The sequence below is a fragment of the Ailuropoda melanoleuca genome, chromosome 8, assembly GCF_002007445.2.
Source record: "Ailuropoda melanoleuca isolate Jingjing chromosome 8, ASM200744v2, whole genome shotgun sequence".
Classification (NCBI taxonomy): Eukaryota; Metazoa; Chordata; class Mammalia; order Carnivora; family Ursidae; genus Ailuropoda; species Ailuropoda melanoleuca.
Window position 1 is genome coordinate 88,718,550 of NC_048225.1, and position 20,721 is coordinate 88,739,270.

The 20,721-nt window shown below is 36.7% G+C and overlaps 1 protein-coding gene across 1 annotated transcript in view; it reads right to left on the reverse strand.

Moving 5' to 3' along the window:
• Positions 1–2,535: 2,535 nt before the first annotated feature.
• XPR1 (xenotropic and polytropic retrovirus receptor 1) overlaps positions 2,536–20,721 on the reverse strand; it is a 236,222-nt gene continuing 218,036 nt past the window's right edge. The window contains exons 13-15 of the mRNA XM_002920794.4: positions 17,491–17,630; positions 11,452–11,673; positions 2,536–8,421 (exon numbers count right to left, since the gene is read on the reverse strand). Of these exons, the coding sequence (XP_002920840.1) occupies positions 8,361–8,421; positions 11,452–11,673; positions 17,491–17,630 (423 nt within the window). The 3' untranslated portion in view covers positions 2,536–8,360. The remainder of the gene's footprint in view (positions 8,422–11,451; positions 11,674–17,490; positions 17,631–20,721) is intronic.

A 20,721-nucleotide genomic window follows, 5' to 3' on the forward strand; every position in this document is an offset into this window, starting at 1 on the left:
CAGGTCTTATAACGGTGTCCAGCAAGCTAGCCACCTCTTGCTCATCTGACCCAGTCAATACAATATCATTGATGAAAGAGATAAACGTGTTGTTCTGTGGATGTCCAGCTGGTACACATATGTTTGAACTTAATATGGCCTTGGAGCAAAACTGTTAATGTTTATTATTTCCATGGAAATGTGAATTGTTTCTGATCTTTTGTTTTGACTGAAAGAAAAAAGAATGCCTTCACCCAATCAATGGCTGTATACTATATACTTGAGGTGGTATTGATCTGGTCTAATGAGGATACCACATCTGGCACTGTGCCTGCAACTGGGGTTATTATACTTGAGATCGTGATGGTTTAGGGACCCTTCCTACTCCATGTGGTTTCTTCAGGGACCAGGCTGGTCAAACTCATAAGGATTGAGAGGAGGAGATGAATAGAATGTGGCAAGAAATCTCTATTCTTTTCTCCCCACAATGACTTTACATTTATTTATGTCTGGGGAGGAAGGTTATTTGAGAGACTTCCACTTGGCCTTTTCCAATATGATAGCTCTTATTTTGCAGACCAAGAATGCAAAGTGGGGACTTGGCCAACTGCCAAATAGGTCATTCCAGTTATGTATTGGCAGACTGAGTGACCACTGAGTGGGTCCGTGGATGCTGAGAATCTCTGTAAACTGGACATTGGTCACGACTACATTTATTATCTGGCCCCCATTGGACCCACTCTAACATGGGGGCCATGATGATTCAGGTCTTGGGCCATCAGTGACAACTCATGCCCTATGTCCAACCATCCTCAAAGGTCTGGGTATTCCCTTTTCCCTGATGCATAGTTACCTAGTCATTATTGTGTATACTTGCCAGGATATTGCGGTGTTTTGCCTCCTATGGACCAAGCCATCTCTTCTGTCAGCATTCTTGGTCTGAAAACTGGCTCACTCAGGTTCAGAAATTGGGCAAGGGATTGTGACTTTTTATTGGGGCAGCTGGCCTCAGCTTTGAAGTTGTCCATCACTGACTTCTGCTAGTATAAGCTCAGTAGTTGGGTTACTGCCCATCTATTTTGTCTCTAGGGACACTGTTGTAGGAATTATTCTCATAATTCTGTGATTCTGACCCTCTCGGCTGTCACTTTGACCTTGCAGTCAGGACAGAAATTGTGACTTCTTGGCTTTGGATGGTTTCATGTTGCCACCTGGCTCTGTATTTCAGAGTCCTATTATCTCCGTGGCTATCAGCCAACATTGTTCTGTAGTGGTGTCTTTATAGAAGTCACCTCTGAATTTTTAGTGATGCTGGTGCACCTCTGAACAGTGTCTTTCTCAGGACCTTTGTCCACGGTGTGTCCTCTTGGCCTTCCAGCCATAGTACATCCAGCATGCCCGCTTCCCTGAGACTTTTAGCTCCATCCTTCATGGTGTGCCAATGCAGTTCTGGAATTTTAACTCCACTCAACATGGGCCATCACTTTTTTTGTTTCTAGGAGCCACGCTAGTAGCAAGTTCACACCAACCCATGGGATCTTTGCTAGGGAATTAAATTCTGTATCTTGGGGAGCACTTCCATGTCAAAAACTCTTCTCTGTTCAATTTTATCTTCTGGCTCCTTTCTTCAAGCATCTTCAGGATCTCCTCCAACTATCAGTACCTCTATACTTTCATATGGTTCCTTTAGTGTATAGTCTATCTTCCCTTAGCTGGCCCAGCATGTCCCCAGCTGAGTTAGGAGGATCCTGAGTGGTGCATGTGTTGTCTTGCACAAGAGAAGCCTCTTTAATGTCTCCCATCATGGAGTAGGGACGGGGAGTGCTAGTGAGGATTATGGGGAAATAGGTCTATAGACTCAGACTTTTCCCAGGGGCTTGTGGAGTTCAAATCTTTTGGGAAGAGGGAGTCCAACTAGATCTTGCATCTGATGTGTCCAATTTCCCCACTGAGGACCCTGACCTTGCATAATGACCTGTCTTGGTTGTCTGTCTTTGAAATTCTGCTACTCTATTAAGTCCTGCCTTGGTCTTCATTCTTTCTCCTTTCCCTTTGTCTCCTACAGTAGGAAATGAGAATGCTGTATGCAACTAAAGAGGCCCTCTGTTTCCACATCTGGCTTCCAATTGCCTGAACTTGCCCTCAGTGTTATCCTTCTGTAGGCATCAGTGACACTTAAAAAAGCCATCCAATCTCAACGCCCTATAGCTACTATCTCCTCTCTACACAGATATGTCATGATAACAGGAGTCCAGCTCTCCAAAATACAACTAGACATACCATTTCATCTAATACTTGAGATTCTGTCAGTACAAAAAAATGAGCTGTTGTATCAATCCATTAGATGCCTAATACTACCTAAAGACAAAAGGCCATTTAAGATTATTTTTTAATTTAGTGAAAGAGTTAAAAAATGTTTCATCCTTGAAATATGTTTGCCCTAAACTCTTATACACATTAGTCTTAAGAAGAATCATGTTCGGGAATCCAAGAAACCAGGAGAGAAAAACACGCAATCACACAAGCCATTTGCCAATGACAAAGGAGTCAGAAAACTGTTGGAAAACAGAGCTTGTAATAATGAAAAAAGGACAGAGTTTGTAACCAATCACTTATTTTCTTTTAAAAACACATAACCACATTAACTTTTTGCTTTATACAACCATCTAGAAACTATAAAACAGTACCACATTGTGCATTTAACCTACTTATCAAGAAGGGAACTCCACACATCGTAAGAATTCTACCCATATAAGAAGGAAAAAGGAGACAGCTAATAGCATAGTCACAGATACAACATGAGTCCAAGCAAGCATCAATTCTTTGACGTCACCTTTTCCATTTACCAGAGTGGAGAGAGTAAGAAAGAAAGCAAGGGAGAAAAAAGAGGGAAAGAAGCACCCACAGAGGACTAATCACATTTCATAGTTACTTTTGACAACTATAGCTCAGGGTTTAATAGAATAGTATCATTTGACGAACACAATGTGGTAGGGGGGTGAAGGAAACATGAGTAGAGGGAGAGGGTTCGAAAAGACAGATACATTTTACACCCTATTCCCCTCCTAAATAGTCTTCATTGATACAAGCTTCTGTGCTAATCCAGAACATAGCAAGAATTAATCAACAATGTGATAAAGCTTGAATTCTGCTCTTTTTGCAAATGTGAGTGGCTCACAATTTCACTTTACACTTCAAAAGAATGACAATGTCATGATCAATTACAGGGTTCTTTCAGGATTCCCCACATTCTTTCTCCCTATTCCCACCATGCTGGTGTTGTTACAGGACAATCAGGGAATTCTGGGTAGGAACTTCAGGAAGTTTGGGTAGTGAGATGGAATCCTTGCTCTTTCTTATGAGTCCACACCTTTCTGGTAGTAAGTCTTCCCTCTGATTTGTGGTGGTACAGAGGAAAGGGCATAGGAAGAACTAAGGTAATATGGCGGAAGTTTAGTCAAGTAACTGGTTTTGAAGGTATACAAGATGAGACTGTAATTAGCAGACAAAGTGAATCCAAGGCAAACAATTGGTTATTTGATTGTCCTCCTTAAGTTGATGGCACCATAAAAAAACTGAAGGTGGCTTTGATATACTAATAAAATAAACCAAAGGTCTGCTGCAAGGAAACATATTTTAGATGAAAATTAGTATAATGATTCTTTTCACTCCAGGGGAAACTCTCATCTTGTCCCTCTCACTTCCTCTTCCATCATAAGTAAGCAAATACATTATGGAAGGTTGTTTTTAAGGGGCAACTCAGTATCAGAGTTTTGCCAATTGATACAAGGAAGGCCATTATGAAGTGTACCAAACAATCTCCATTCCCAGGCAAACTTCTCATATTGCTTAAATTAAGCTCTTTCCAATCTAATGAGATGATTTTACTTTTTCATGTGGTGAGTAAAGTATGGTTTAATGCCGGTTAAATTACTGGTCCTTAGCACTGACTATTACAAATTTCTCAATTCTATCCCACATTATCAGTGTGTTCTGACATTGTACAGATTGAAAATATAATGCAGTAAGTTAGCTTTTAAGACTATCGAGACTGATACCTGAAATGTAGAAATGTGTTTAAGTAATTTGTAAAATCTCATTTTAACTCTCCTAATCATCATAAGCAAGAAATAAAAGTTAGATGCATCGTAAAATGAAGTAAGCTGATAAATCGGATTTATTCTTCACCTTTTTCTGAAGTTCTACCATAACTTGTATTGTCTTAACCTAGTGACTACAGATATTATATGTAATGATGCTGGCTTTTAAATTAGATTTGAGAAAAGTGTGGCAATTTTGTAGTTGAAAAAGCCATAGATTCAACATGATTTTTTTAAATCTGAGAAGCAATCTTAATTTAAAAAATTTAAATATGTTATATAGCAAGTAGTACTTATTTTCCAAGATAGGCAAATTTCATGCAAATTAAAGAGAACTGTATTCTGAAATTTGTTTACCAAACAGTGCAACCACTTCAGAGAATTTTAAATTTTTAAATAAAATAATGCCATGGATATGGTTATTTTCTAAATTAGTTTCCTTAGATTAAGAAGTTTTCTAGTCATTGTTTAGGAAATTGCATTTGGGTATTATTTCCTGAATAATGCAAATAATGGGAAAAAAAGATGATGGGAAAATAAAGGCAGGTCTCTACTAAGAACATAACCACTAAAGGAGAGGCAGCAAGGCATGACCAATGCCACCAATTTCACACACTTTTTAACCACCCTGCTTCTTGCTGCCACAATCCAACACCTTCCCACTCTTCTCTCCTATCTCCACAATCATTTTACTTTTCTTCACCTAAATGCCTGTTAAGCTGATGCCTGTACAACTCAGTAATAGGCTACTTGGTTTTTTTTTTTTTAAATTATTCTTAACATGCCTTAGAGTTCACCTCTTAAGAAAGGATGAACTGCTTTCTGTACTTATCATGAATATACTTCGTCAAACCATAGTGGAAGGATACCGTATATCAACAACCTACTTCTAGTAAAATCTATTAAAATCTTAAAACTCTCATGATGAAAATTTTGGGGAGTTGCAGGTCCTGGGGGCTATGCCCCATTTTCCTCTCTTTAAGGGTCCATAGAGGTTACTGATGAGGAGACTGGCACTCTCTCACATCATTGCTTCTGACTCTGAAGTTAAGCAACTTTCTTAAGGAGAAAAATGAGAGACATTGGAAAAGAAAGTTGCATATGTGTTTTCAGCTTCTTTCCAATCTTAAAAATTACCATTATAACCTAATTAATGATGAGTTAAATTTGATCATTTTATTGTCTCTCTGTATGATATGAAATCAGCAACGATTCCATTTTAATGGTCTGGGCAGCCTTAAGTACAGGTGCATATTTGCTGAGTAGAAAATTAGCCATTTTTCTTTGTCTTCTGATTTCTCTACACACATCAATGAACTTTATTCATTTAATACTTCCTTTTCATTCCTTTGGGGAGTATTTAGACTAGAATTTCTAAACCTAAAATCGGATAAAGTTTTACCTTTGGTCAGATTGCTGTTCCTTTAAAATGACTCTCTGACATTAATTTCCTAAGAGTTCTGAGAGTTTCAGTGTACAGATATCTCCAATAAAATATTAGGTAGGACATGGCATTGACAACTGCTAGGGCATTTAAAACTTAGAAGAGAAAAATTCACATTGCCTTTTTTTCAAGGAAGAAAATTTAAATGTATACTCTATCTCCCAAACTGCTTCCCCTTGATGAGGAAAAGTCCTCTTTTCACTTTACAGCTTTACAAGGCACATAAAGCTGTGTATTTAAATACTTATTTGAGCATCTGTCATAGTAAGCTGAAAGCTACATAAGCCTTATCGTTTTTGAATAGACTATGCTAACAGGACAAACACATCAGAAAAGGAACAAATTCTAACATTGCATTATTTATGAAAAAATAATACTGATTATGGCCTAGAATAATAACAGTTGAAGAAACATCAAATTGGCTATAGCATACACTGAAAGCAAAACACTGGGGAGTTCAAATACCAGAAGTCAACTGTAAGATTTTATGTGTGTCATTATACAGTGCTACTAATAGAAAATGAAGTTGACAATTCAAATTGCTCTGGATACACATTAGTACCACCAGTTTTATTTGTACAAGAAATGACTGGTCCACTGGACTTCTCTAACTCAGTAATTACTGTTATTTCTTGACAGACCAGTGATATTTCCCCCATAGTTTTGAAGTACAAAAACAATATAGTTAGAAAAAAAAAATCTCAAGTATAAATAATGCAATCTATTAAGGGTCACTAAATTGTTACCACTGATTATTATAAATGATTTAATTTATTTAAACTAAAAAAACAGTAATTAAACTTTTCCTTTTCAGTTTTGGGCCAAGGAACATGCTTGGCAAAACATAAAAAAACAACAAAAGCCAAAAATTTGTATGATTTTTCAGAAAAAAATTCTCAATTTGGAAAGGGAAAAAAACTTTGGAAGCTTGTCAGAATAAAAATGGAATAAACTCCTTTAAAGATGAACTATTTGTCAGTTAATTGATAGATTTTTGGTAGTTAACAGTAACTTTAATACAATCTATGGGAATCACGACAGGTATGAGTGAAGACTTGCAACATGCAGCAGAAGAGTGGCTGACCAAGAAGGTACCATAAAGGGCAGTAACCACATATTTTCAAGACTAAGTAAGAAATAATTATAGCTGCCCTTCCATTCATATGTCTCTTTGCCTATGATTAAGCTGAAAATGACAGAAGTAATTTACTTTCATGCATCCACTGATGTTGATGCTGGAATCTTCATCTGGATCTGGGGGGAAGGGAGGATTAAAACATACTTCACTTTTTCCTGGTATTTATATTAATTTTGTTAGATAATGAAATGCTCGATTTAATGCCAACCACATTCAAGGAAGCAAACTCCTTTAAGGTTTTGGGGCTTATTTGGATGACTTAGAAACATAGGAAAGAAATTAAACAAAGAAGTAAAAATGGGCATTGTGCACAGACCATGAGAGTCTGAAATGTCTAAGAAATATACCTTTGGTTTATGACCAAGTTTAGACCCCAAAAATCTTAAAAGCAGGTTTTCTCTCACAGGAGGGCATGAAATCCAATGTTTATCCTTTAAAACTGCTGGGAGAAATGACTGCCAAGGTTTGTTTTATTCATGTAATGTGACAGAAGAAGGATAATTTGTTCTTTGCTCTCAAAAATATGGTTTCCCCAAGACAGACTTTTAATTTGATCAAATTCTGGCTAAAGCAAGTGAATCCAAAAGAAAAACTATCCAATAAGGGTGTAAGGAGTCTCTGAAATAGCTTTATCTTCTCATTCAGTGTCAGTAAAGGTTATACTTCAATTACCCTAAATGCTGAAGCTTAATAAGGCATAACTTCAGTTGTTATGGTGGGAGTATGGGCAAACATATTCCACATTTGTTCCTTAAAAAACGAAAATTATCAGACCTCTAAAAAAGTTCAACCGGTTATGTGGAAGTGTATAGATGCTTTGTTATGAAAGACATGCTCAGGATTCTAAAGCAGCAGCAACTTAAAAATTCAATAATAAAACTTTGGCTTAAAATTAAAAAAAAAAAAAAGAAAGAAAGAAAAAGTCAAACTGGTGCAAGTTGTCTCATGAAAGAGGTATTGTGGACTAAACCCTCAAACGCTGTCCGACATTAGTTTCCCCTGTCTTCTTTCACTGTTACCACCTTCATTGCACAGGAGTTATAGCATTCTTTTATGGTTAAGTTTCATAAATAATGAGAAAACTATATGCAACAAATACATCATATTTCCCACCCACCCAGCAACCCTCCCCAAAATAAGAAAAGTTACATCAAATTAAAAAGTAGCTTCGTGAATGAAGGTACTGCTCTAAGTTGCACTTTCCCTGCAAGTGCGGCCAGTGCTTTTGCGCTGGGTATGAAGGAAAGGAAAAAATTCTCCACATAAACTGACAAAAAATTTAAAAATCAATGTCCGGTTTCAACCAGTCAAAACCGGGCCCAGCGGAAGCCGAGGTATCTCGGTACCGTCCCATCAGAGGGTCCTTGCAATGCCTGTTCTTCATCCTGATAGGTATCTGTGTCCTTGTGATTGTAAACAATCCATAAGATACTATGTTTTTGTTCCTTAAAATGTCCTCTGATTGGCAAAATGAAGTAAATATTTGTTTTAAAAATAGAAAATGAAAATTAAACCAGAAGAAAAGAAAAGAAACACAGTGAGCTTGTTTGGAGTCCATAGGATCCGATCTGGAAGAGCTCGGAAAATGTGTTATGTGTTTTCTCCTGTTTTCGGCTGGAAAGGTACTAGAGGTTGCGTTGGTCGAGGAAAGAATTGTAGAGTAGGAAAACCAAAGATGTGAATCTAGACTTCAGAGGATTCAAGTGTTAGCTTCATCATCTGTGTCTTCTATCAATACCTTAGTGTCACGAGCCTTGGATCTAATGGAATAAGGGGAAAAAAAGCATTTAGTCCATTATTAAAATACAAACATGTTCATGATATTAGATACATTTCCCATCTTATCACCATTAAAAATACATTGTAAGTGGGCACTATATTACTACACCCAATGGACTACTCCTGGAGTATCACCCTCAATTTTGGGTATTACTGGAAAAACATTAAGAAACTAAACTGCAACCAGAGGAAGGTAACAAGAAAAATGGCCGATCACGTGTGGCAGAGAGAGAAGCAACCTAGAAAAAGATCCAAGTTTGATCAGCCATAAAACATAATGAAATCTTGCCATTTGCAACATGGATGGACTTAAGAGTGTATAATGCTAAGTGAAATAAGTCAGAAAAAGACAGATACCATACGATTTCACTCACATGTGGAATTTAAGAAATAAAACAAGTGAACAAGCAAAGGAAAAAAAAAGGGGACCCAAAAAAAAAAAACCCCAAAAAACCAGACTCTTACATACAGAGAACAAACTGCTGATTGCCAGAGGGGACATGGGTGGGAGGATGGGGGGAAATAAGAGTAACTTATTATGATGAATGCTGAGTAATGGATAGAAATATTGAATCATATTGTACACCTGAAACTAACAAAACACTGTATGCTAATTTACTTGAGTAAAAAAAAGAAGGTCTAAGTACTGACTTTGTAAAGATGTACCTTTTTGAGTGTTAATTTTCATCCCTATAAAGCAGGAATAATACCCATTTCACATTAGAGTACTCTTACCTCATGGAGACAGTGTCACTATCAAGTGAGAAAATGGATATAAAAAGCATCAGTAAAGTGTGAGACAAATATAAGGAATTATGATGAGCATGGATAGAAAGACTGCCATTTAAGGTACACATGAAACTAGGTGAGTAAATCAGCAGAAGATAAGACCTACACAGAGGCATGACAGTTGTCTTCAAAAAGCTGACAGGATATGACGTAGAAGAGGGAGGAGACTAGGTTATGAGAGCCCGACTAGTATCAACTGGTTAAAGTTACAGTGAAGCATACTTCAGCCTAACATAAGCTAGCCACCACGATAACCACCCAACAGTAAAATCAGGTGCCCCATCTAGTTATAAACTTCATTATCACTGACAATTGTCAGTCAGCGTAAGATGACCATCTGTCTAATCAGGAGGCAGAAGAGATTCCTGTACTAGATGAAAAATGGGATTTGATAATGTTAAAATAATCTGCAATTCATAAGCCCTATGATCGTGAAGTAGGTATTATTATTCCCACTTGACAGAGGTAGAAACCGACATTCAAAAAGGTAAAGGATGTGCTAAAGACTGTGGGAGTCACAGAGTCAGTACTCAAATTCAGAAATTCTTATTTTAGATTCCCTGCTCTCTCCATTGCACATAACCTGTTCCCTTGTTCTAAACATCTTCCTCCGGTTGCAATCTTGTATCTCAGTGTTTTCCCACTTAACACCTGAAATTGAATGTAATAATCTAGTGCCAAAGAACCTGCCTGTTTCTGAAGCAGAAATAGTGTATGTTTAGACTGCCCTCTGCTGGTGACTAACAAGGATAACACATTCACATTTCGCAGCTCAATGAGACAAGTATCTACAGTCCTCCAGTCCTTTGTGGCACTTGCTGACCCCACCATCCCTTGCACCCACCTCCCCGGCTTCTTCAAACTCTGCTTCCTTACTACAATAGTCTCAAGATTTGTTTTGATGTTCTTCCCAAAGACCTCCCTGGCCATTCCTTTCTTGCTCCTTTTGTTTATTTTTTTTCTCCTGCCTGTGTTTCCTCAGGCTTAGCTGTTTTTCTGCTTTTCTTTTCTCTACCTTGTCCTCTTCAGAGAACTTCCAAATTCTATTCGAACCTTGGGCAATTTCTACTCTGCTCTCCTATACCTATGCGTTACTATTACCACCTCCTATTTTTTACTTCCTTTAAAACATCTCCTCATATTATTTTTAGTAGTATTGTAAAGCATCCTAACCCAAGTCCTCAATGTCTGATACTTCAGAATACCATGGTGGCCTTCTAGTTGGTCTTCTGGACTTTAGTGTTCCATTCCCCAACGTATCTTGCACAGTGCCATTAAAACTTATGAAAATACTACTTTCATGTCATTCTTCCATGAAAAAACATTCTCCGGAAAAAAAAAAAAAAAGAAAAACATTCTTTGAATCCTTCCTGCCTGTATGATCAAGCTTGTATTTTCCAGACTTTTACAATCATACTTCATCTATTCAGCTAAATTTTTTTTTATTATAGTTCTAGTCACATGGCTTTCCTTCTGCCTCTATGTCTTTACTGTGCCTCTGGCCTAGTCAAGCACTCTCTTATCCTTTAGACAACTGCCCACACTCAACTTAAGTCTCCCCATCACTCCAATCCACTGTGAAATCTGTCTCTAAGTTCCAAATGCAGCCACAATATACTTACATTTATCGTTCTATTTAGGATCATACAAAATTAATGACTTATAAAAATACCGTTGTGGGTATTTTGGTAAGAAAATTAAAATAATAATAACTTATATTTACATAAACTATATATAAGAACTCTTTCTGTGAGGAAACTGGTCTAAATGCTATGTCACAACCACTCTATAAGCAGGGATATTAATTTCAATTTTAAGATGAAAGGCAATATAGAGATATTAGGTAATTTGGTCAAAGTTACATAGGGGCCAAGTGGCAGAGCCAGGATTCCTAAAGTTTATAACTTGAAAATTATCTGTATACAAAACATGCTGAAGAGTCAAGGAAATATTCTCCAACAAATTTTCCCCAGTGTACTTTTAATGTCAAATTTATAGCATTAATGCATTAACTAATGTATTAATGACATTTTACTCTATGTGTTAAGACATTCTATAGGTTGGAGTGTATAAAATTGCTGCTACTGCTGTTTTTCGTAGGTGAAAAATGGCTGAATGCCAGCAATTTCATGTGGTTCAACCTGATACCTTCTTAGCTTAAATGTTAACCAGTGCCAACACCTGAAGGAAATTCGTCTCTGAAAAGTGGAAGCCATACATACTGAGAAGCGAGGCGAGGCCGGCGCAGGGATACGCTCTGGCTGTACTTCCATGGCCGGTTCTTCTGGCGGTTTCGTACCCCATCATCCTGGTCCATCATCTGTTCTAGGAGTGTCTGGTCATCCGCATTCAGAGGGGCCACAGAGATGTCCCGCACGGCACGGAATTCACCACAGTTATTCAGATGTTCATTCTCCAGGCGGAAGAAGTTCCACACAAATCGCCTTAGCAAAATGGAGTAAGTAGGGATTTTATTTATAAAATCTGAACTTCCTACTGGAAACTGTAACTCTCCCCGTATATCAAGTTTCCACTCATGAAATAAAAACAAGGAATGAAGGGTTAGAATATTAAAACAGGAAAACATGGTGTGGTGGTGGGTGGGGAGGGAACTAGAATGGCCTAGGCAAAGGGGGAAATTCCACTGGCTAGATGGATATGTGTCTGCAGTTCTAGGGAGAATCTAAGGCTGGAGAACTGCACAAGTCACGGGGTTAGGAGTAATAAAAGTGGAAGAAAGAAGTGGGCAGGGGTTTAAACGCTGGAACACTCCAGCAATTACCATCTGCAAAGAGGAGAAAGAACCAGTGAAGGAATTGAGAAGGAATAGCTAGGAAGACGTAAGGGTACAGCTTCTGAGAAATGAAGTGAAAAAAGTGCTTTGCTGAGAGGTAAAGTAAGGTAGGTACAGAGAATGACTGCTGGATTTGGCAAAACGGAGAGGCAGAGCACAGATTCTGAAAGACCGTCTAGATTCAAATCATGACTCCACCACTTACTAGGTGTAATGACCTTGGAGGAGTTGCTTAACCTACGCTTCAGTGGCATCAGCAAAATGGGATAGATTCTCTACCTCATAACATTATTGTGAGGATTCATAAGTTAAGACAGGTAAAGAGCTCAGAACAGTGCCAGGCACACAGTGGGCAATACATAAGTGTCTGCTATTATTGTTATTATTACTGTTGTTATCGTAGATTATTAACAAAAGCAATTTAGTTTGAGTATTGGGGAAAAAGATTTGAGTTGAATTAAAAGGAGAATGGGGAGGAGTGAGACAGTGGAGATACCAAGTACAGACATCTTTTGAAGAATTCTGCTGTAAAGGAGGCAGAAATGGGCAAGAGTTGGAGGAGGAAAGTAGATTCAAAGGAGGCTTTTTGCTTTTGTTTTTTATGGGTGATAGAACATCTGATTCTACTATTAAGCCAATAATTTTTAAAGGAGAAATGAAATAATCAAGAATTTAAAAACTGGGGGAGCCTGGGTGGCTCAGTTGTCTGCCTTTGGCTCAGGGCGTGATCCTGGCGTTTTGGGATGGAGCCCCGCATCAGGCTCCTCCGCTGGGAGCCTGCTTCTTCCTCTCCCACTCCCCCTGCTTGTGTTCCCTCTCTCACTGGCTGTGTCTCTCTCTGTCAAATAAATAAGTAAAATCTTTAAAAAAAAAAAAGAATTTAAAAAGTGAGTTTTTTCTTTATTAGAAAAAAGTTTTTTTTAATTCATAAAGCAGCATGATATGTGGAAGAGAAAGAAGTGGGAGGAGAGTAGGTCTTGTAGTGATGAAGAGTCTCAGGTCCTACCTAGACATTTGGGAAAGTGAAGAAGAGGGTCGGCACATGATTGGGAAAGGGCACTAAGAGCAACAAGTATACTATTTCCAGATTCAACCTTTGTCTTTCAAGTTTATCTTAATCTTTCCAGGTTTTATCTTATTTTATCAGACAATTGTGATAGATGTGCCCATCCTGACTCAGAGGAATGCTATAAACATGTCTGAAAATATCTTTATTTCATTTTCATTTGTGAAAGATATTTTCCATGGAGAAAGAGTTCTAGGTAGACTGTTATTTTCTTTCAGCACACTGAAAATATCATTTTAATGACTTCTGATTTTCATTGTTACTGTTGAGAAGTTAGCAGTCAACCTAACTGCCACTTCTTTGACGACAATCCTTTCTTTTAGGCTGCTTTTTTTTTTAAATAAGCATTTAAAGTATTACACAGATATACAAAATTGTGCAAATCATTAAGTGGGCAACTTGATTATTATAAAGTGACCACACTGTGTAATTACCACTCAGAAATAAAAAATACAGTATTATCACACACTGAAAGCTGCCTTTACAGTGCCCTCCTATGCTCTAGAGAGTTTATTTATTAATTTACCTTTCATATTTAGTTCTGCAATCCACCTGGAATTGATTTTGTATGCAGTATACAGTAAGAGTCAAGATTCACTTTTTCTCCCCATATGAATATCCAGTTGGCTCAATATCATTTATTAAAGAACCTCTTTTTCTACACTGATATTTAACTACCTTCGTCATAAATCAGGTACTGTCAATGTATGTGTGGATCTGTTTCTGGGCTCCCTATTCTGTTCCAGTGGACTACTTGTCTATTCTTTCACTAATACCAGGCACTGTCTTGATCACTGTAGCTATATAGTAAGTCTTGATATTTGAGAGTATAAGTCCTTTAACTTTTTTCTTTTCAGCATAGTCTTGGCTATTCTATTTTTTTTTTAAAGATTTTATTCATTTATTTTTAGAGAAAGAGCAAGTGAGCGGGGGGTGGGGGGACAGAGGGAGAGGGAGAAAGAAACCCAAGCTGACTCCACACTGAGCACAAAGCCCAAGGCAGGGCTCGATCTCACAACCGTAAGGTCAAACCTGAGCCAAAACCAAGAGTTGGACGCTCAACCGACTGTGTCACCCAGGCACTCCTAGTCTTGGCTATTCTTCATCCTATTTCCATATAAATTATAGAACTGGCTTGTCAATTTTTGTACACATAATCATTCATTAAATTTATTCCTAGGTATATGATATATTCTGATGCTATTCAAAATGGTGTGTTTTTTAAGATTTCATTTTCTAGTTATTTGGGACTGTTTTTTAGAACATTAAATTTTTATTTATATTGACCTTTTATTCAGGGACACAGTACATTTATTCTAATAGCATATTTGTAAATTCTTTTGAATTTTCTGCATATACAATCATGTCACGGATGAATAATTAGTTTTATTTTTTCCTAATTCTTTTTTTCAAAAAGATTTGAGAGAGAGAGAGCGTGCATGCAAGGAAGCTGGGGTGAGGGGCAGAAGGAGAGGGAAAAAGAATCTCAAGCAGATTGTGCAGTCCAGCGCAGGGCTTGATCTCTCAACTCTGAGATCATAACCTAAACTGAAACCAAGAGTTGGACACTTAACAGACTTCGCCACCCAGGTGCCCCTCTTTTCTACTTCTTACACTGTCTCCTCCCCACCCTCCACTACACTAACTATACTTGCAGTATGATGTTAAAATGAAGTGACAACATGCATAATAATCTCGTTCCTGATCTCAAGGGAGAGCTTACAGTGTTTCACCATTATATACGATCTTATTTATGTTTTTGTACACGTACTGACTTTTCTCAATGGTGTTTTCTACACACATGAAGGATTTCCCCCCTTTATTCTATTGATGTGAATTAACACAGATTAATTTTTAAATGTTAAATGATTTTTGAATATTAAATCTCACATTCCTATAATGAAACTAACTTGGTTGTCATGTATTATGCTTTTTATATGTTGTTGGATTCATTAGCTAATATTTTTGTCAGGAGTTTTGCATTTCTCTACATGAGACAGACTGGTTGGTCTTTCCTGGAATGTCTTCGTAGTTTTAGATATCAAAGCCACATTGGTTGCATAAAATGAACTGGTAAGTGTTCCTTTTATTGCCTCTTTCCTCTGGAAAAGTTTTATGTACAACTGATATTTCCTCCTCATATATTTGGAGGAATTCCCTGAGCCTACAGTTTTCCTTGTGAGAAAGGATATATTTTTTTAAATATTTATTTATTTTAGAGAGAGAGAGAGAGAAAACGTGCATGCATGCACATGTTGGGGGGCGGGGCAGAGGGAAAGGGAGAGAAGCTCAAGCAGACCCCTTGCTGAGCACACACCCGATGTGGGCTTCACCTCATGATCTTGAGATTATGACCCTGAGCTGAAATCAAGTTGGATGCTTAAATTACTGAGCCACCCAGGCACCCCGCCCCCCTGTTGTGAGGAGGATTTTAATATGAATATAATTTCTTTAATAGATAAAAACCTATCGGATTATCTATTTCTTCTTTATTGGTTTTATTTATTTTTATTTAAATTCAATTAATTAACATATAGTATATTATCAGTTTCAGAGGTAGAGTTCAGTGATTCACCAGTCTTACATGATACCCAGTGCTCATCATGTTGCCCTCCTTAATACTCTCTTTATTGGTTTTACTAAATAGTGCTTTTCAAGGAATTTGTCCATTCCATCTAAATTTTTTACTTTATTGGCATAAAGTCGCTCATAATATCATTCTATTCTTTTTTTTTTTTTTTTTTAAGAGAAGGGGAAGGGGGAGAGGAAGGGATAGAGAGGGAGACAGAGAGAATCTTAAGCAAGCTCCATGACTAGCATGGAGCCAGATGCAGGGCTCGATCTCAAAACCCAAAGATCATGACCTGAGCTGAAATCAAGAGTCAGATGCTTAACTGATTGAGCTACCCAGGCGCCCCTCATATTACACTTTTAAAAAAATATCTTGAGGATCTTTGTTATTTGTAATTTGTGCTTTTCTTTTTTGTTCCATCAGTCATATTTAGACATTTTATCAATTTTATTCACTTTTAAAAGAACTTACTTTGGCATGTTAATTTTCTCTACTTTATGTTTTCTATTCCACTAATCTCTGTTCTTTATATTTCCTTCTTTCTACTTTCATTTGGATTTGATTTGCTGTTTTAAAATTTTTTTGAAGCTGTTTATTTTTCCAATGTATACATTTACAGCTATATATTGCCCTCTAAGCATGGCTTTAACCTGCATTTTCTTTTGTCACATTATCAGTTTCATTATGTTCAAAATATTTTTTTTTTTTAAGATTTTATTTATTTATTTGACAGAGACAGCCAGCGAGAGAGGGAACACAAGCAGGGGGAGTGGGAGAGGAAGAAGCGGGCTCCCAGCGGAAGAGCCTGATGTGGGGCTTGATCCCAGAATGCTGGGATCATGCCCTGAGCCGAAGGCAGACGCTTAACGACTGCGCCACCCAGGCGCCCCTGTTCAAAATATTTTAAAATTTCCATTACGATTTCAACTTTGACCCATGGGTTATTTAGACCTATACTGCTTGATTTCTAAACATTTGAGGATTCTCAGATTGTCCTTTTGTGATTTTAATCCTCTGAAATTTGTTGAAACTTACTTTACGGTCCAGCATGTGGTTAATTTTGGTAAACGTTCTACATGCAAATAAAAGAATGTGTATTTAGTTGTTGAATGCAGTGCTCCATGTATGTCAATTAGGTCAAGTTGGTTAACTGGACTCTGTTTATTACTGAGAAAAGTATGTTAAAATCTTTCTCTAAAATTGTAAATTTATCTACTACTTCTTAGCAACATCAACTTTTGTTTTATATATTTTCAAGCTATGATATCAGGTCAAACAAACTTGAACTCGTTATCACAACTGAATCTCAAAGTCTCTAGGTTTGGCAAATTTCTTTAGTGCAAAATTAGCTTTAATGCTTTGCTTACCTAGGGGTACCTGCTTTTACTTAGATTTTAGGCTATCTTGTTAGATCACTGATGTCTTTAGGAAGATTTAAAACACAATTCCTCTGGCATTTCCTTTGCTTCCAGTGAAAAAGCTGCCTGAACATCCCAGAATGTCAAATTGCAAATAATGATTCTCAAAAGATTTTTATTTTAATTTCTGTTCTAAGGCTTTTTACCTCCCAATTTCCACTCATGACCCTTCTAATGGAGCCCAATTCTAAAAAAAGCTTATAAGCCATCATTAGTAGTATTTTTAACTTTGTAAGAATTAACCTCTTAGACCCTCAAGAAGGATTTTCCAACTCTAAGGCTAATAAAAGTTTGAGAAAAGTTGGAAAACTTAAGCCTTTCAAGTTTAAGTTTTAATAAATTCTAATTTGTAAGTACTGGGTATCTTCTAGGGAAAATTTTTTTTGATAGGCTTTTTTGTAGTTTGCTTACCGGAAAACCTCAAGGGGAGCAAAGACAGTAGCAATGATGTCCCCAGAATGAGGCGACAATGTCATGGAGGTAATTGAGATTTGGACAGTCCAAGCAAAGCGAAGAATCACATCCTCTATGATGGCACAGTAGTAATAGGCCTAAGGAATAATAAGCAAATGGAGTACACTTACCATTATGTTTCTCACAAATAAGCACACCTATCACAGCAACAAGACTCACATATGTCCCATCAACAAGCACAGGTTAAAGAAGAAAAATGGTTTTATTTTTATTTTATTTTCTATTTTAGAAGGATCTCTCCAATTTAGTTTCTTTCTTAAGTAGTGCAATATCAAAATGAAGTTTTATTGAATTTCATTAATCACTTAACAAATATATTTTATTCTCATACTGTATGCCAGGCTCTCTTCTAAACTCCAGAAATATAAACCAGATGAGATCCTTGATCTGACTGAGATTATATATTAATGTGTACATCATACGCTAATACTCAAGAGCAAAAAGATTAGCAGATTAATTAACTGTGTTATTTGCACTTTTATTCTCAAATTGCCTTATTCCGCATTTGAAGGAGTTTTACCTTCTTTTTCGAGGTCATTAAAGGACATGAAGCTTGGATATCACAAACATGGGTTGAATTTAAGGAACATTTTATCTTTACATGGGAAAGACAGCATTCAAATTCTTTCAGGTACCAATATCCACTATTTAGGAATCCACTTTTAGCAGAAGTTTTAAGTACACAAACTGCCAATAGACTAGAACTGTAATTCATGGATTTGTTTGTTATTAATGTCTGGATAATCAGCTCTTTAAATATACGTATTTAAACATTGTGACATCTTATGGAAACTAGAACTGCCATGTATTTACACTATCGCATTTATTTATTTATTTTTTTTACAAAATTTAACAAAAGAATACTGGTCATGTTAGAAGGCTAGTAATGAAAAAAGAGCAGTCCCCTAGCCACCCATTCTCTAGAGAAATAATTTCAGAATTTGTAGCTATCTCTCCTAGTATTTATCCTTCATATTTCTAAATAATGTGTATATATTGCCATATCTTGATTAATCAATTGGAGATGTTATCCACTGCTGATTAGGATACATTTTATGAAGAATTTAACATATTTACATACCTTCCTGTCCCTTCCCCCATCCATCCAATACAGTGATCATGCAGCTTTTGAATAAATTCACATCTAGTGAACTCATTATTCAGCCTCAGTGAAGAACTGCAATTTCATGTTACTTTAAGAGTCAGTCTTTAAAATGAATCACAGTTGACTATGTGGGAGCTGATGTTACCAAAAATGTTAAAGTCTTGGGAGGAATACACTTAATATGAGGTCAAGAGACAGAGAAAAATTAAGTTTTAATATGGAGATAGCAAAAATACTTCCTGCATCCGGATGTGGTGCTCAGCAATATGCACTGTTAAACCCTAGGAGCTGATTTTAAGATTCATTTAACTGTGTTCTTAATTTTTAAATGAAGCTCCATTGGATTCCACCAATAGCTTTTTTTCCCCTTTTTAAGTAGAATGAATTTTATTCCAATATTTGTCTTTTTAAGATTAAATGGGATGTGGGATCTACCAGAACATTTTTCTTATAAATTTGCAAATTATAAACTAGGAAACCATATACTGTATTTCCTAGGGTCATGAAAATATGCAATAAGGAAACTGAATGAAAAACTCTATTCACTAATTTTACTACATAGAAGCCAGTTAGAACTATTTAAAAGGAGGCATGGATTGACATTTATATAAAAATATGAACAATTCATCTAAGCAATCAGCATGAGAAGCAAATGTATTATATTGCTCAGTAAGGCAAGAATATAAGGAGCAAAAAGGCATAACATTTGGTGAGCACCAAAGGACCATCATTTACCTGAGCTCATGTCTGCTCTCTGACTTGTACTTAACATTACTGATTTTCTTTCTTTAAAAAAAATGTTTTTTAAAGTAATTTCTACACCCAATGTGAGGCTTGGACCTACAACCCTGAGATCAAGAGTGGCATGCTCTAACAACTGAGATGCCCCCTGATTTTCTTTTCAAATGAGATTTATAAAGCTATGTCTAGTGCCTTGGTCATATATTCTAAATTTGCACATTGGGATTACTGCTATAACTTACGTAAAAAAAGAGGTCATTGTAAATTAATATCCTCCTTTCTGTCTTCATTTGCTTATCTGAAGTTACCCTACATATCATTCTTTGTATCCACTCTCCTACCATCTATCTTTAGTCTTCACACTTGAATAAAACAGCCTTCCCTATTCACCAACTGAATATTACATATTCACACACTTTTCAAAGTGCAGTTTTGAAGTACTGGTGACATTCTGACATAGTATGAAGTATTAGTGACCAAATCTACACATTCCTCCTCATCACAGAATTTTAGAACTGGGAAAGGATCAAGAGATAATCCAGTAGAAGAGAATGCACTACAGTACAATTACCTAAAGTTATGTAGCTAGATACCTGAGATCAGAATTCACTTGCCAGGATTCCTAGTTCATTGTTTAATTTCTTTCATTATCTAAATAATGATACTCTTGGTCTTTTGACTTTTTAATTTAGGCTCTCTTATCCTTTTATTTTATGTAAATAATTCCTAAGAAATAATCCATGTATTTTCAGACTAAATTGGCACTTTAACAAAAATTGTTGAAATAAATGAAAACAGAAGCCTTCCTGATTCACCAAAGGAGAGTCAGGGACTTCCTTTCCTCTGTGCTTTCACAGCACTGCGTTTTCAGTCAAGTATTTATTCAGTTATTCCACAAATATTAAGTCTACTATATGCTAGGAACTATGCTGGGCAGTGCGGGATACGGATACCTAAGCAGATACAATGTGATAACTGCTATAACAAATTTGTAGAGGGTAAATGGGATTAGGACAAATGGATAAATATGCTTAGAAAAATAAAAAAAAAGGAGGAATTGGAGAGGATGTGGAGAAAAAGGAACCCTCATGCACTGTTGGTGGGAATGTAATTGGTGTAGTCACTGTGGAAAATAGTATAAAGAAAAAGAAATAGAACTACCATATGCTCCATATGCTCCAGTAATTCCACAACTGGGTATTTACCCAAAGAAAACAAAAACCATAATTCTAAAAGATCTGCACTCCTTTGTTTTACTGTAGCATTATTTACAACAGCCAAGATATGGAAGCAATCCAAGTGTCCATTGATAGATGAATGAA